The sequence below is a fragment of the Megalobrama amblycephala genome, linkage group LG18, assembly GCF_018812025.1.
Source record: "Megalobrama amblycephala isolate DHTTF-2021 linkage group LG18, ASM1881202v1, whole genome shotgun sequence".
Classification (NCBI taxonomy): Eukaryota; Metazoa; Chordata; class Actinopteri; order Cypriniformes; family Xenocyprididae; genus Megalobrama; species Megalobrama amblycephala.
Window position 1 is genome coordinate 13321965 of NC_063061.1, and position 18766 is coordinate 13340730.

General features: G+C 38.2%; 1 protein-coding gene across 4 annotated transcripts in view; it reads left to right on the forward strand.

Moving 5' to 3' along the window:
* cadm1a (cell adhesion molecule 1a) overlaps positions 1-18766 on the forward strand; it is a 308628-nt gene that overhangs the window by 193889 nt on the left and 95973 nt on the right. For 3 of the 4 annotated variants that reach the window (XM_048165550.1, XM_048165552.1, XM_048165553.1), the window contains exon 2: positions 18037-18054. The exons of the other annotated variant lie outside the window; for it this stretch is intronic. In XM_048165550.1, the coding sequence (XP_048021507.1) occupies positions 18037-18054 (18 nt within the window). The remainder of the gene's footprint in view (positions 1-18036; positions 18055-18766) is intronic. 4 annotated transcript variants of the gene reach the window in all.

The following is an 18766-nucleotide window of genomic DNA, read 5'->3' on the forward strand; positions in this document are numbered from 1 at the left end:
TTTACGATAGCAGGGTGTCTTGCATATAAAATAGGAATGGGTGTTAAGAGAAGAACCTTCAAGATTCTTATAATACTAATGTGTAACAGAGTTAGTAAAATGTAATGTCAATGAACATACAGGAAAATAAAAGTGAGTGAAGTGAGAGAGAGAGTAAAACTCATTGTTAAATGGTCTTATCCTTCTGATGTACCTTTGCTGCTGTGAAAACCAGAGGCCTGATGCAGTTCTGCGTAGTTCCATAGAACTGTAACTCGTGGTTTGTTTGTTGGGTGAGGGGTATTGTGGATTATTTATTAAATATATCAAATAACTCTGGGTCTGATCTGTCTCAGTCACTACAGTGTGAAAAGACCAAAAGCTCAGGATGCAGGTTTTCTGTTGAGTCTGATGCAGTTTTGCACTACCGTTCAAAAGTTTGGGATCAGTCTGAATTAATACTTCACATAAAAATGACAGTAAACACATTTATATTGTTACTCAGGATTTCTATTTCAAATTAATGCTATTTGTTTTTAATTAACTTTCTATTCGTCAAAATTTCCTGGGGGAAAAAAAAATCACAGTTTCCCCAAAAATATTAAGCAGCACAACTGTTTTCAACAAATGTTTCTTGAAAACCAAATCAGCATATTATAATGATTTCTGAAGGATCATGTGACACTGACAGCTGGAGTAATGGCTGCTAATTTTTTTTGCTTTATCATCACATGAATATATTCAAATAGAAAACAGCCACTTTAAATTGATTTTCACAATATTACTGTTATATAATATAATAATGCAGCCTTATAAGCATAAGACAAAAACATTACAAAAAACTTACCAATCCCAAACTTTTGAATAGTAGTGCAACTGTTTTAACATCCTCTTTACTAAGCCTGAATTATATTGACATATTTGATTAAACCAGTTGCACTGAAGTGCTGCATAAATGTTTAAAATCAGAATTAAATGATCAAGGACCTTGTTAGAAATAGTTTTTAGTAACTTGTTTCTGAGACTTTTTAGAAGGACGTGCAGAGAATCAGTTGCCTCGCAGCCAGGAACAGCACAAGATTTTTCCTCCTAATCCTCATTTGAACTGGGGATGAAGTTTCAAGTTCTGAAACTTACAGTATGTTTTCATAGTCATGTTCTTTTACTTCAAAAAAAAAAAAAAAAAAAAAAAGCTTGATTCCTCATGATATGACCCCTTTAGTAAGGCAAAAAAAGCTATGCTAAACATTATATGATGTTAAGCACACTCAGGCACTCCAGGGATCGACTGGAACCCTGGGGGTTGTGATATATTTATATTTGACTGTAGTCATGTTGAATATTAGTGATTTCTAATTGAAGCCATCAGACTCTCTCTGCAGGGCCGTTTCCCTCCCGCTATCCTGAGCAGGAGCACTGCACACTAATGGGATGGAAAGTCAGAAGTGAAGCAGAAAGTTCAGCGACTCTCCAGACCGTGCCTGATCGATCTTCCCCATGCAGGAAACCATGAGGTTGAATGTGTGATGTCCATGTTCACTGTTTTCCTTACTGTGTGTCATTGAAATGAGGTTCCCCTGGTCTGCAGGGAGTGAGAGGCACTGTCAGAGGCTCAGGTGAAAGCCATTAGCATGTGGTGTCGTGTCTTGTCAGGGGCCGAGCACGTGTTGACGTGTGATTGACTCAAATTCAGCACTGGATGTTTTGTTTGGGTCTCAAGGACGGGCATGAGATGGAGGTTGGAGGAGGTGGGGGAGTGGGGGCGTTTCTAGCAGAAGACCACTGCAGTGTCAGACCACTGTCAGATTCCCAGCGCTCTGCTCAAATACACACAAACAGGGGGAGAACTGAGCTAGATTGCATCAGCCAGCCCCTTCCCTGGTGCTGTGAGCTTGAAATATGTGTGAGTGGCTGGCTAAGCCTTACACAAGCAATCATTTCTGATGAATATGGACACTGGGGGGTACAGCACTGCTAATGTGAAACACTGTGCTTTCTTCAGGGATCCATGCTCTGCTGGCTAAGAATAGCGCTTAGTAAGTTTCCTTCTGAATTGTACAATCATCTGATTATTATTTATCTCCGTATCACCATCTAGAGTTTCTCAACAATATTCATTTTAAAGCTTTAACCAAATTTCGCATTTTTTGAAGGCATTTTCATGGCTAGGATTCAGGACTGTTTCTGCCTAAATATAAGCCTTTGAGGACAAAGTATGCATGCTATTGTAATGTGACACATTAGTGATTGAAACCAGATCATTTTAAAAATATTTTATCATATCTTATTTTTTATTTTATTACTTGATTTTACTTTATTTTATTCTATTTTTATATTTATATATTTATTCTGTTTTATTATTGTTCATTTATTTATTTAAACTAGATTGGTAGGGTGTTGTGGATGGTTGCCAGGGTTTTTTGCATGGTTAACAGAATGAGTTACACAGTTTAGTGTTATATTTACATTTAAGGGTTTGTTTAGTGATTGTCTTAGCAAGCAGCACTAACAAGTAAATAAATGTGCAAGGATTTACTCAGAAATTGATTGGTTCAAGAAAAGTAGGCATTTCATATCAGAATGGAGTTTGCAGTCGATTGTGGAGCACAATAAAGAGAATTGGGACATGAAGTCTGGAGGTCAGGTCCACCCTCAAATATCTCAATGGTAATGCTTCATTCTCAAATCTATAATTGTTGGCTATTATGGCTGTAACATATATTTATAGGTAGCACAATTGTTTTCAACACTGATAATAAGAAGAAATGATTCTTGAACACCAATTCAGCATTTTAAAATGATTTCTGAAAGATCATGTGACACCGAAGATGGAGTAATGGCTGCTGACAATTCAGTTTTGCCACCAATTACCTTATAAAATATAGCAAAATAGAAACCAATTATTTAATTTTGTAATAAAAAATTCACAATAATAGTATTTTACTGTATTTCAGAATAAATAAATACATCCTTGGTGAAAATAAGAGATTTCTTTAAAATCATTAAAAAATCTTACCTCAACCCCAAACTTTTGAACAGTAGTAGTATATGGTCACCGTGATTTTGCCAAGTAAGACATGTTCCTGGATCAACATATGATGTTAATCCTGGAACAACACTCCTGTCCAAAAATGTAGTCCCACAAATGGAGTTGTTTGGTAGCAGATGTGTCTGTTAGCAGTGCACTGTGGTTTAGCCTGGAGTAGTGTTTGTACAGAATGGCATTTGGTGAGTAAAAATAATAGCTGAAGATTAGCAATTCTGGCTGATTATAAACTCTCCCTCCCTTTCCCTTCCGTGCTTTGCGGAATAGGTAGCAGGTGGTTGTGACAGGTGTGATGGAGGCTTCACTGAAAGACATTGAAATAGCAAACAAATTGGAGGAAGCATTTTGTGGGGTTTCCGGTGATTGGTGTCAGGGTTGATGGATGTTACCACCCTGGGATGCAATCCCAAGACCGTGTTTCCGAGGAGCTCAGGTGCGGCGTGGGGGGAGGGTGCAGGTGAGAGACTAGAAAAGTGAGATTCAGAAAAGAAAGAAAGAAACCCTTGCGGAATATTTATGACTGTGAGACAAAGCTGGTCTACCCTCTGTTGTAGCCGCATTGGTCTGATTTTAGTGTATTTTAAATACGAGACTTTTAAAGACAGGAAATGAGTGTTATCCACAACAGCATGACCTTTATTGGGACAAATGGCCCGTGGTGCACTTGGGTGTGTGTCAGCGCCAGATAAAAAGAGATGGCATTAGAAAAGATGATCTCTGGTCACTGCACTGATTTGTGGCGAGAGGAAGATGAAGCTGTTTTTCACCCTCTCGCTCCATATTGAGACGGGAAGACGAGAGATGAAGTGCGAGAGAGGAAGAAATAAGGAGGAATGACACTTCAGACGCGGGTTATGTAAGCAATCCACAGCGTTGTCAAACACTGACACCTTATCAGTCACTTAGCGTTTACGTTTGCAACCTGCCAGAATCCCCTCTAAGTCTCCCCCATAGACTCCAGCAAGAGAACACTGGAAAAAATCCATACGGCTCGCGGCACAGTATATGGAAATCCTACAAAAAAATGCCTCTAACTGATGCTGGCACTCTCTCTGCCAACAATCCCAAGACAAAAGATGCATTGAATCGCTCCGTTTTTATCATCTGCTCTAATCTTAATACCTTTTGTAAGTTAAGCTTTAACTGGAAAAGCTGTTTGTTTGGTATTGACTTTTCCACATAATCCAATTCCAAATGATACCGGGTCTCTTTCTGATTGAGACATCACTGAGCTTGTTTTTCCATCTCTTATTCCTCCAAGTTTCCATTTTCTCAGCAACCAGCATTTCCTGTCCACTCAGAGTTAGTGTGTGTTTTCCAATGGAGCCCGATGTAAATATGACAGCCCATGGAAATGGGATGGAGTGGCAAATTGAATTACGTGACGGCATAATGTGCCAATATGGCAGGTGCACGCAGTCGTGTCTGTGCGGACACCATTGATTAGTGGCACCTGTGTCTGCTGATTCTGTCTCCTGGACAAGAATGGAGATGGTCTGTGACATTTTTTGGTGAATATAAACCTTATGCTGTTCAAAATGGGTAACAGACTAGCACTTGTGTTATTGCCTTTGACAGCATGGCTGAGCTATCTTGGTCTGCAGAGGCATGTGTACAAACCGACCACTCTTAATATTGCTTTACGTGGCAATGGAATCTGTCAACATTCACGCCTGCCAGAATTTTACATCTAAACGGTGAGGTCTTGTTGCACCATTGCTCCAGCAAGTGATGCAAAACAAAATAGTTTGTTCTACCCATATAGACAAGGCTGGCAAAGGCATGGCACCCATTTAACATGACACAAATGGAAAAAAAACTTTGCAATAAGGTTTTAGATGTTAGCATTACTTAAAGGGTTAGTTCACCCAAAAATGAAAATTCGGTAATTAATTACTGGCCCTCATGTCTTTCCACACCCGTAAGACCGTCGTTCATCTTTGGAATACAAATTAGGATATTTTTGATAAAATCCGATGGCTCAGTGAGGCATCTATTGCCAGCAAGATAATTAACACTTTCAGATGCCCAGAAAGCTACTAAAGATGTATTTAAAACAGTTCACGTGACTACAGTGGTTCAACCTTAATGTTATGAAGCGACAAGAATAATTTGTGTGTGCCAAAAAAAACTAAATAATGACTTTATTCAACAATATCTAGTGATGTGCAATTTCAAAACATTGCGTCATGAAGCTTTGAAGCTTTACAAATCTTTTGTTTCGAATCAGTGGTTTGGAGCGCGTATCAAACTGCCAAAGTCACGTGATTTCAGTACAGTAAATGAGGCTTAATTTCAATAGTTCACGTGGCTTTGGCAGTTTGATACATGCTCTGAACCACTGATTCGAAACAAAAGATTCGTAAAGCTTCGAAGCTTCATGACGCAATGTTTTGAAATTGCACATCACTAGATATTGTTCAATATCTTCATAACATTAAGGTAGTCACATGAACTGTTTTAAATACATCTTTAGTAGCTTTCTGGGCATCTGAAAGTGTTAATTATCTTGCTGGCAATAGTTTTATTTTATATATTTAATTTTATTGTGATTGATATGAATGTACCCTAGTAAATGTCATTCAGTATAACACTATGGAAAATGGACATAAAATTATTGTTTTTTTAACATACACTTAATCACAAGGTTATATGTCCATGCTTAGACTTGTAGAATATAGCTACCCAGAAAGAAAAAATGACATTTTTAATTTGAATACCACATATTTGATGTGTCACAGGTACAACTCAAAATTAATTTTTTTTTCAGTCTTACACTGAAAAAATGCTAAAATCTATTAAAAGTATCTTTCACTTCATCCTTTGAGATTTGTTTTCATCTCTCTGAGTCAATAAAACAAAATTATTGTATTTTAATATAAAATACTGGTGTTGTACTGTATGACAACATTGTTACCCTGAATGACACGTATCACTACGGCCTAAAAATACAGATTAAATGTGAGTCCTTGAGCAATAACAGTACTGATCCTATGAACTATTATTAGTAGCAGCAATAGTATTTTTCTTTTAGCTATTTTTTAAGTTATAAAACTGTGTTAAAAAAAAAAAAAAAAAAAAAAAACTGGAGAAGATGTTTAAAAATGTGAGAGAGATGATCCAAATGCCACACACATAAAGAACATGGATTTTACTGTGCAACAGTTTATCTGACGCAAGAGGTACAGAAGTTTCATTCATGTAGGATTAAATCAGCATTGAACATTTCAAACAAAGCTATTACAAAACATTTCAGAAACATTGTGGGGGAAAAAGCGTAAAAAAGAAAAAAAAAGAAAAAGAAACTTCCTTGAAATCATCACAAATCATTGGATATCTTTTGCAATATAATATCATGATATTACATCACATCAGGTATTTTCAGAATCAGATTGTGTCCTTGTATGGATTGGTGGATGATCAGGATTAAAATCCTTCTTTCTTCTCTGATTACTAAAAAATGATAGTTATGACATTGGTACAGAATATGATTTGCATCCATTAAATGTTATTAATAGTCTATTAATAGTAGGTTATAACACTTAATCAAAGTTTAAAAGTTAAACCAACTGTCTGTACAGTCTAATTTTTCAATTAGCTAATATAATTCATAATCACTTTTAATCCATAATTGTATGTGTGTGTAATATTAACTAAATTAATCCGTCAGTTATACCTTAACTGCAGGTATAATTAGACAATTGCATCTACAGTATAAAGATAATGTGCCTTGAAATACCTTAAAATGCCATAAAATAGTTAAGTTCAGTTTTGATACAGTAAGTAAATATGAATTGCATGTTTTAAATTACTGAAAACGTGAGATAACAAAGCGACTGTCATTCAGCATAATGGGTGACATTGTGGTATAACATGAAACTTTTGTTGTGCTGAAGTACAAAAGCGTGATACTGAAGGACAGATTTCATACATGAACATATTTAACAGGCAGTGCCTTGGTCACCTATAAAGATCATCCTTAAAGGTGCTAAAGAGGATCTTTTCGTCGACTGAGAAACCAAAGACTGTTAGTGAGTTTTTGAAATGAGCGCATGCGTAAGAACAACCCCCCTCCTTCACAGCTCATTTCAAGGGAACGCCTCCCAAAACTCGTGCACGAGTATTGGAAAACGAGTGTTTACCACCGGCATTCGCTGTGTCGTGTTAGTGGATTCATTATCAGGTAACTCATAATCTGCAGTTGTTACTCCTGTCTACTGACAAAAACACTGCATACGGCGCCTGTAGAGTGTGGAAAGTTACTGGAGCGCGCAGCCGCGCTCGTCTCTCACAAGGAACGTCACGGCAGTGATTGACAAGCCAGAGGGCCAATCGTTTACGTGATGATCGCGTAAACGATTGGCTGATGTTTTTAAGGCCCTACCTCGTGCACAGATGATGTATATTAATATTATTACTTTCAGTGCACCTAATAAATAGTCTTTTATCAGTTAGTAAAGACAGTTTCAAGTAATATTGCAAAAATGTATAAAACAAAACATCCTCTTTAGCATCTTTAATGTTCATATTTAATATAGCTTTTTATAAAATAAAAACATTAAAAGTATCTTTTCTGTGTTGTACTGAAGGACATGTGCTTTTGTTACAAAGCTTACTGGAGGGAGAAAAAGTGAAATCATCAAATATTTCAGAGAGATTTACTCACCTTATCCCATAGATAGAGATTCTTCAATAGGTCCTCTTTGTAATGTCACACTGTCACATGATTACCATCATGTAATATGCTTTAAAATGTTTTTATCTTTGTTATACTGAATAACATGGATAAAACACAAAAGTCAGGACAAATATTATTCAAGTTTTAAAATATATTGTAGATGCAGTATGTTGCCCATTGTTCTATATATTGCGACAAACAGTAGCACAAGTATGCCATGGGTGTTCATTTATATTTTTAGGATGAATTTCTACATTTTAAAAACACTAGACACTTGACACTAACACTTGTCATTAGAATTTTAATCCGGAGAGTTACACTGAATGACATTTTGACACTTTAGAGCTCAATAACTCCCTTAATTTAATAGTTTGCAATACAAATATGTCTAGGTCAAAAGAAGGGAAGAGTTAAGTGATTTAATATTATATTTACACCTATTTATCTTTTTATGTTAAATGAATGGCCTTCGGACAACAAATTTAGACTTCTCGTCTTTGACCCATTTATCTTGCTGTCAATGCAGGCCTCAATGAGCAATCGGTTTTTATCAAAAATAATTTGTTTCTCGAAGATGAACGAAGGTCTTACGGGTGTGGAACGACATGAGGGTGAGTAAATGATGACAGAATTTTCATTTTTGGGTGAACTAACCCTTTAAGTAAATAGCTATATATATATATGTGTGTATGTTTATTTATCCATTTGTAAAAGATTGTTGGCCATAAGCATATATAAGTAGTAGGCCTATGTTTGTTAAATGATTGCTATCTATATATTGGCTATCTGCTTTAAAATATAAACAATATGTGGTTATCAGCATCAACCTAAAATCCCATATCTATGTATCCCAACAAATAAACATGAAATTAATTAAATGGAGATTCAGCACGAAGCCGCCATACTGTAGATATCTTCCAGTGTTAGATTTGACTGGCGTGCAATGCTTTCTCAAAGAGCTCTATTTCTCTCTTCCAACTAACACAATTTTTAACCCTGTTACCTTGGTATCCTCGAAGAAACCGGGTGTTCATAAGAGTTCAATTTTCAGAGGCTATCCTCAGGCTGGGAGTGCAATATTGTTGAGGAATCCTGCCTGTATAATAGCAATGAAGCAGCACTTCAGATGAAACCAGCAAGTATGCACAATCAGCCCTCTGCGTGGAATGATGGGATGCATAGTAGTGGGACTATTTGTTCACATGACTGGTTGAGTCTCGAGAGCGATATATTTGTTCTTCATTCAAAGTCACATTTCCATCTAAATAACAAAGCAATCACGTGATTCCCGCTCGATTCCATCGGAAAGCTTCAGCTTCAATGTAACCTTTTCTCCTTAATCAGTTCTTTTGTAGCTAAATGTCAGTAGATTAATTGAAAACTTGGGGCGGTTTAAAACAACAGCTGACAATTAATTTCCGTTGTTTCGGGCACCCGCTCTGAATGCGTTTGACAGCATACTGCGTCAGCAGTTCATTGCACGACGTGGAAAGTTTGGGTCAAGTATCCGGGTGTGTGCCATTACGTTTCACCCCCTGCAAAATTGGGCTTTTTGAGCACCTTAGCTTGCAAAAATCCTTTTAGGTAAATGTGTTTTAGCCTTGAGTACAGCAGGAGGAGATGAAGACCATCTGAGAGGATGATAAATGATGGACCCCGAAGGAGCAGCTGTCCCTTTTCCAGCCAGAATACACAACCTACCCCTCTCTCAGCCTCCTGAATAAAGAAAAATAGGAAAACATAGCTCAAAGCCTCAAGGAGGGATTTTGTGTCATCCCATCAGACAGTTTTAGCTATAGAAATGTAACTGATGCATGCTTGAGTTTATTTAGAGGACATTTTTGTCATTTCTCCTCAGGCATCAAGGTGGCACAAGGTGTCATCGCAGGTGCCGTGATACCATAACAGTGGTACGTTTGAGGTAGTGCTGAAGGCTAGAGAAGATCTGTGTTCAGAGCATCCTCTGTTTTTATGGAAATAGCTTGCATTGTTGTTAATTATTTATCGGACTCTGTAGAAACAATGCATTGTCAGCCTTTGGTGTCGTCGTGTTCTTCGGTGCTCCCATGCATGTTCCCTGCAGAGCTCTGAACTACTTATATAAGTGCTACGGGAACCTAAGGCGATTTGAGAGGCAGAGCACACTGCAGTTCCATCTGCATCACTGGCTCCTGGGATGAAATGGATGTCTGCAAAACCTTCCTTACGATCCTTTTTTTAGTTTTTCAATTAAACCGATGAACATATACTTGCGTTGTTTACAAATCAATGAAGCAAGTCGGCTTGTTCACGGCTCATTCCTCCCTAGCACAACTTAAGACATATTTTGTAGACTTTGGAATATGTACAAGTGCTTCATCACTTTCAGAATGCTATATTTTTCTGCAGGGGATTTGGGGACATGAGATGAGCAAAAACGCAACATGGGAATGTGTAAAAATGCCCTTGCTGCGGAAAATGAGTGTACCCAGTCTTTGTCGCAGCGCAGTGGGAAAAAACCTCTGTGTGCTTTGGAGCTGTGAGAATGTCTCTTTTGCCTTGTCAGATACACTGCAAACTTCCTTTCCATCTTTCATCATGCCTCTGTTTATCCCACTGTACAGGAATGCACATATTCTGCCTGACTGCATCGCTTGTTCTTGCCCATGCAATCTCTGCAGATTTAATTACACGCTTTTCTAGACTCATAAAAAAAAAGTGGCAGAGCGGTAGGATTGAGAAAGAGAGACAGGGAAGAGTGGGCCGAGCAGATCCCTGGGGTCATGTATTTATGTTGGAGGAATGGAACCCTACTGTTTAATGATTTGCGATGACCTCGCAAATGAGCGGATTATGCCGGGGTTGTCGGGAGCAACAATAATGGGCTCGAGGCTCCGTAGGGTTCTCCATATAGTCAAACGCCCGACCGCACAGATGGGTCCTGGGAGTGGAATCCACCTGCTCTGTCAAACTAGGGCATGTACCCGTGCGCATACTTTCTTCTTCACCACCACAGCTTTCTGAAAGTTACTGTGTTCCACCATACTGATTGTGTCACATGCAAAATAGTACTTGATATTGTTAAATACCTCACATACTATACTAATATTATGAGTGTTTCCCCGTCCACATGAAATACAATTCAGCTGATTTGGTTCAGCGTATAGCACCTTAAACCTTTCTCCTTTCATGATGTGTATTAATGCTTTGTTTCTTTTACTCTGACAACTTCATTTTGGCTGCATTTTCCTGCAGCCAATGTGGTATCGAGATGAGGAATGTAAATGGGGGCACCAATGTGCCGTGTCAAAACATCAGTCATTCCATTGCAACTACTGAAAAAGGGAGTTTTTCGTCTGGTGAGCATCCGGGGGAGGGCCTGTCGTATCTGTCGGTGGCGTATAATTCATGCTGCAGGTTAGTGTACCCAGCCCAGGAGCAAATATGTGGCTAATGGCAGACAGGCGGCCTCTCTTTCTTTTGTGTAGGATGATCCAGGGGATTAAAACATCTGCCTGCCCTCCGCTCACTATAATGGCATTAGGGAATGGATATGCTTTAGTATTCTGTTAAAGAATATCTGATATGAGGACTCGGCTGATTTAATTAAGTAAAAAGCTAGACCTGAGAGCAAGGGGAGAAGCCAACAAAGGCAAAAGCAGAATGGGGGAGACAGACGGGCTGAATTCAATGTGTAGTCTCTCGGCAACCGCGCGTAGTCGTTTCAGCGTCAGAGTACCGCGAGAATGTTTTTACTGCACTAATCTCTATACCAGACATTCATCCTTTCACCAACTGTGCTCATCTTTTGATCTCTGGACTTTAATACCATTCCTAACCAGCCAAAACAAGCAACTGGACATTTTGTCGCTTGGTTTCTTTCTTATTGGTTAAAAATCATGATCTACTATCTGCTTGGCTGTAATTTTGTGGTACACTCTAAAAAATAATGTTTGCTCAACAGTTTGCATCAATTTTTTTGAGTTACAGTATGACAACTTTGAATGAATTTAATTTCAACCAACAAGCTACAGTGAGTTAGAGGAACTTAAAGGTCCCGTTTTTCGTGTTTTTTTGAAGCTTTGATTGTGTTTATAGTGTGCAATATAACATGTGTTCATGTTTCGCGTGTAAAAAAACACAGTATTTTTCACATAATTTACTTATCTGTATACCGCTGTTTCCACTTTCATAAAAACGGGCTGATGACTTCCTTGTTCTATGAAGTCCCTCCTTCAGAAATACGTAACGAGTTCTGATTGTGCCAGCGCTTCCTGTGTTGTGATTCGACAGGAGCTTAGCGAACCTTGCCCGGAAAGGTCACGCCTCTTACCATAACGTGGAGATGCGCTCAGTGTTATTGTAAACATGTCTTTAATTTTAACCTATCAATTTGAGCCGGAATCAGACCCGGTGATTGGACTGCGGGATGAAAATAACAGCGTTTCGACGACATGGCGACAAACACACTCTACAAACGCAACTCTTGCTCTTCTCTGTGGGAGCGCAACAAGACCACGCCCCCTTTTTTTGTGTATTCCTGTGGGCGGAGGTTAGTCAAAAAACTGTTTTAGTGACGTCATTAAAGAAGGAAGTAGAGGGATGTAGTCCAAACTGGCCGTTCGATGTAGGCGACTTCTGTTAAATAAAATATCTCGCTTGGCATTGAACTTTGAGCTTTAAAATTTTACAGATTTTATTTATACTCTAACAACAACATTACACACTAACTAAAGTTTGAAACATGGGATCACGAAGAATGGGACCTTTAATAATTTGTAGCATAAACACAATTTTTTAAAGCTGATTACTCAACAAATAAATAAATAAATAAATAAATAAATAAGTCTCTCTAACTACCAGAGTTGTAGCACTGGAACCAGTTAATCTTATCTATTTCAGTTCAAATCAACAGCTATCATTGCACCTACTAGCATAACTTATTTAACATGTATATTTAATGAACAAGTAAGATATTACTTTGTCACTGGCATTAGCGCAGCTATTGCTTATAGAGTCAATGTTTACCTTCATGAATCTACTCTTCAGCGCAATGGTAACCACGAAAACTTCAACATTACAGAAACACTTTTAAATGTCATACATAACAGCATTAAACAGTAACAGGTCTTTCCCTTCACTAAAAACAAATAAATTAACACTTAATTTCAACATTTATTCTCCTTATCCAGTCCTATGCAAAGCATGCTGGGAGCTAGAAATCCACTGCCTAATTTCTGTTATCAAGACAATTTCATTAAGTTACTATTATTAATGCAGAAATTTGAGTTTAAATTACAGACAATATTAAGTTGATGTAATGATCAACATTATTATGTCAACAGAACTCTTCAAAATAATGTTTTCAACTTAAAAGGTTTAATTAAAACAATAAGAATTTTTAACTTGCATTTAACCATGCAATTATTTAAGTTGTGGTAACAGATCCCCTGAATTTACTTTTGCTTACTGGTTGGACAAACAAATTTTTGTTGTTATACTTTTATATTGTACCTACCTACATTTATACTTTAAAGGGATAGTGGAACAAAAAACATGACAATGTTCATGTTTTGAGCGAACTTTACAGGTTATACAGTATACTGTACAGTAAGTGCAGTCAAATTAATTCTGTTGCTCACATTAGAGGAGTTGTACAGTCTTGTACTTCAAAGCACTGCTTTTGGAGTAAGTGCCAAAGAAGGAAGTGTCCTCGATTTTTAGAGACTATGAAACCTTAAAAAGTCCCTTTCTCTCACATCCAGATAGCAAATTTATGTCACACTGTGGCACCCCCAAAATGTGTCTCTTATTTCTGTGAAAAAATGACCTTGTCCTTGTCTATTTTGGAGAAGCCAACATTTAAAATGTTTGTATTTCATTTTAGTATTTGTTGTGATTATAACCTTGTCTTTCCAGAACACCGACCTTTCCGTTCACTAATAATAGCCAAAAATGTTTTCCACGGCCTCTAGCGGGTCAGCCATTCAGAGTGCAATACTGATTTTGTGTGAAATGGTACTTTTTATAATTTATTTATTTGTTTTTGTTTTGGCTGAAGGACCCTTACACAAATTATGTGACTGACATTCCAATCAAAATTTTTAGGATTTGCAAACAGCAGGAAGTAACTGTGCTCGCTGCTTTTTCTCTATTCTTATTAGGTAATTAGTTACGGAAGAGTCAATTCACCATTCATATTTGCAATAGTAGAGTTTCTACTTTTTGTGTGCCCTTGATGTGCAACTATTTTGACTTATTTCCTATTAAACAGGATGTTTGGTTAGGGACATATGGGGAAAAAAAATGCCAATATGCTTTAGTTACGTGTACTTCACATTTGCTCATTTCAGAGAGCATTTGATTTATGAAAATTTGTGTAATGCATCATGAGTCTGCAATATTTTTGATCTGTTTTCCTGAGGGAGAAAGACAGTTCGAGTACACTAGCTTTATAGATGGTCTCAAAGCTTTGTGTTGTGATTTTATGTGGTCCTTTGTAAATGTAGTGACTTTTAAGTTATGAGGGGGGTCACTTTACCTCAGGTGATCCCACAGAGATATGTCCTGAGATTGACGAGCTGCTGAGTGTGCTATCAGATAGCAATTACTGCAGATCTGTGCCTCTCATTCAAAATTAATGGTAGCATTCCCTTTCTGGTCTCGTCTGTGACCACCCCAACTGTCCCTTTGCTGTATCAGTTCTCTGTCTCGCCCCCTTCTGTCCCCAAACACCTGATGGCTTTCGTCTGAAGCTATTTTCACCCACTGACTGTAACATTCAGATCCGCTTTTGAACATCTAATAGAAATATTGTTGGTATTCAGGTCTTATCGTTGTTCTCCTTCTGTTCTATTCCATCTTTTTGTATGAGCTTTTAGTATTATCTTTGCTAAAAGTATGACCAATGTAAATGTCACCTCTTTTCAAGGATTTTGAATCAGATTTCATTTTTTTCTCTAAAAAAAAAAAAAAAAGATAGCATCACAATCCTTGTAGCCCCGTTGTGTGTGGCATAGAGGTGTTCATTTGGTCTCTTTGGCATGCTGTTCAGAAAGGAATGGATGTGAAGGTCAATCTGTGTGTTGTGTGGATTGTGCTAGGCCACACAACCCTGCCCTTTCCATCAAATCCCTTTTGAGATGAAAATATGACTCTGCTCTCCTAACCTTTTAATTACATGAAGGCTCAGCAGGTCAGGCTGGAAGTTTTCATGTCTGAGGGTATGTACATCTGCTCATAGTACTCCATCAGTGCCCAGAATGCCTAAACATCCATGGCCTATTACTATTAGTAGCCTAATTGTTGTTTAAGATGGGCTATGTTTTGTTGTATAAATTTGAATTTTGTCGTGGCAATGCTTTAATTAGTGTGCTGTGCTTTAGATGTCAATTCTGAAAATGTAGTTTTGCCCACCCTTCAGTAATCGTGGCTGTGCTGACCAGCATGGGAATTCAGCAGGGTAGTTTTTAAAGGATTTTTGAAAATATCCAACTGTTCATGGCAGGTTAGCTGGCGCACATTTCTGGCTGCCCACATTGAATTTTTTCGTGAATGTTCTGTGTAATGTCAGAAAGCAATGCTGGAAGGGAATAAATTTGCGATTTATCCTGTGCTGAATTCTATAATATCAGGGCTATAATTCCTTTTTTTCTCTCTCTCTCGCTTAATGACACTCACTCCTCTGAAGAAGTTCGAAGTGTCCCTAAAGTTTAAGAAAACCTCAAAAGTCACTTCAAAGTCAGAGGCGGATGTTGGGAGCCGCCAGATGTGACCTCTCTCTCTGGCTCCTCCAAGGTGGTTTTAGGACACTGGAGTGTCTATTCCCATCAGCGAGGCTTATCAGAGTGGCAGCAGTGGTGTCTAATCACCGCCCGGCAGACAGACAATAAATCCCTCCCTATTATGGCTCAGGTACACACGCTTCAATCCTTTCTGACTAACGCAGACTGATAGGACAAAGACTTGATCCTTAGAAACACTTGCACTTTGCCACTGACTTTGAAGTCTGTGAATCCAATGGTTTTTGTCCAGTGACATTTTTAGATGGAATAAGCTTTTCTCATGTTCACATTTGCAGATAACTGATAATTGTGCTTTAATGGGTCCACTTATCATGTTTAATTTAATACCTCATAGGCAGCAGATTTCTAGGTTTTGATTAGGTAGATCATACTGTGGAAACCTGTGTGAAAGGCGGCTGGCCAGGAGTGAGCTGAAATGTAGTGTGTGTGTGTCAGTGACATGATGTGCATATTTTTTGTGTCTAAGTGCATTATTTCCTTTTTAAATAATTCGATAGATTCATGACCTATTTAGTTTGAATTCATTTTTAGTACATATTATTTTGTGTTTTATTAGCTTACACCTTCAAACTGTCAGGTGGTGCAACTGTCCGAACAAAATAACCGACTAAGAAAACTATTTAAAATAGTGTCTTAATAATAAAAAATTATAAACTAACTACTATGGCACCATTTTAGGTTTGGAACTTTTCATATAAAAAAAAAAATTATAAATGTCAGTAGTTTATTATGAAGAGATAATTGAAAAACTTTTGTCCACCAATTTGTATATTCTGAAATGTAAGGGTGGCACAACTGCAAACATGTCTCGTTTATTATGAATTGACAAGACTATAACAGTAAATATGATAATGCATCATGCAGATGACCCCAACTGATCCTTGTTGCAGAATTTCAAGTGTGGGTAGGTTGGTAAACTTTCCATGTCAGTTGGTACAACTACAGTATAGACATACAACTATTTGGTTGTACCACCTGACAATAAAAAAAAATAAAAAAATTAATTTAAACACTTATATTAAATATAATAAACACATTATATTATATTATATTATATTATATTATATTAATCTGACTCTCTTTCTGTAGCCATAAATTCCCAGTTATGACAGCATATTTTTAAACACGCCTTGTTTTCAGGCTTTTGACTATCTGAAGGGCTCTCCGGTTGGTGTGCATGTAAAGTGAGACACAAGGGTTCATTAATGCAGCTCATGCATGCTGACCCCAAAGTTAATGTCCCTATCATTTTGGAGTAGGGAGCGTCTCTCAAGTGGGATAACTCATGTTTAATGCATTGCACTGGTCAGAGATTTTAACCTCACCTGAAGAGAGGGGGAGAGAGTGTGACACGGACTGGGCGGTCCCTTAGCTTTCCGGTCAGGGGCCCAGCGAAGCCTAGGGCTGAAAAGCCAATGCAGAGATATTCTGACGGCTGACATTTACTTAACATGGATAACCCTATTCGTGTGGCCTATGTTCCAGGGGTCTGAGTTCGAGGGTGGCCCCTGATCCCTAGTCGCTCTAGACCAAATCACGCGACAAAGACGACGCACTGTATTCTCTCACGGCACCAAGTGTCTACAAATCTACTCTGCTTAGACCAGGCTATCTTCCAGTCATAGCCATGATGGTCTTACTGCTTGATGAAGGAAGCCTGGTGGGCACAAGCTTGTTTTACAGGCCTACGCAAAGCTCTGTGAGGTTTATTTAGTACTTGCCTCAAGGGTCTTGTTTCAAGCGGCCGGGTTTGAAGAGTTTTGTTTGGTACTGAGAGATGATTTATGCCGTGGTCACCCATGGATATTTGCATGGATTTCTGTGTACTTTCTCTAATGTTGTTTAAATTCAATTGACATGCAGATGCTCTGAGCAAAGCTGAGGCACAAATATCCGTCTTCAATGGCTTTGCGTAGAGTCCCAGAAGACGAATGCTAATTAGCACATTAGCTAAGATGAAAATTTGGTGAAAATGCTAATAAGAAAATTGTTTTTCTAATCAGACTCTGACTCATTGCACAGTTTCATAAAGCCATGTCAGCTCTAAGTGCTTTTTAAAACTGTTATGTGGGTACCAGAGGCGGTGCATTAGCTAAGCCTCTGATTTGGGGCCTTAGCTGCAGATAGATGAGCTCAAGAACAGGTGCTGTTGACATGTTGCAATTAATGAAGTTTCACAGCACGCCACGTCGAAAGAAAGCACTGAATGAGATAAAGTAATGTTCCGCAGGAGACCTGACGATGGATTTCTCCTTCCATTGTTTGTTATTGTTATATTCATGAGGTTTTTGTGGTTTTTAATGGCTGTTCAAGATATGCCATGAAGTGATCAGTCAGTCAGATTGTTTGTTTCAGCCACGTTGTCATGATTTTGAAATTTGATTGTTTTCAAACATCGAACCTGACCTTGTAAGGTTATTGTTGATTTGGTATTTTTAAATGTTTTTTTCTTCTTCTTCTGACTGCATGACGCTGGGGATCGTCTTTTGGTGAATGGCTTCCTTCTAATTATTTTCTCTCTTTTTTTTTTCTCTCCCCCTTTCACACAGGAGCTGCTCAGTTCCCAGGTATGGCTTCCCTTTTACCTCTTGTGTTTGTGCGTTAGTTTTTTGTTTTTTTCCCATTCCAAACCCCATTTTCCAAATAGCTTGTCCTTTACAGCTAGCAGTGCTGGTCATAACCCGAAACCATCTTGCCTTTCTTCAGCCTCTGACTCACAGACTTTTCTTTCTCTTCAACCTCCACCGGTGCAGGTTCTGTGTCTCTCCAGCACTCCATCTTTTTCATTCCTTCTAACATCATCTGTTTCTCACCTTTCAGGACAGAAAGTACGCCTCATTCTCTCTGGTGTCTCATCCAGTTGAATTTCTCCATTTTCACAGAGCACATTTACTCCAGATATGCAATCATTTCCTCTTTCAAATGTGGGGCATATGTTTTGAAGGAGGGCGGTAAAATAAGTCATTTGGTATACCGTACTCCAACTCTTCACTCTATCAATGTTTTGCCAGTGCCTCTCAGGTCTTCATTTTATTTCTTGCCTTATTTTTGCTAAGGCTCATTGAAGACAAGCAAAGATTCAAGATACTGGAATGTTTTCGATATGTTTACTATTCTGTAGATTAAGGACATGATATTACTTGTTGTGTTGTGTAGTTTAGAAAGGTTGCATACAAAAGCACTGTAAAAGCCCCTAGTGATAACATGGTTTCATGTTTGAGAAGCCAGTTCCATCCAATGCAACCAGGCTGAATTCCTTTTCTTTGATACGTGCTGCTT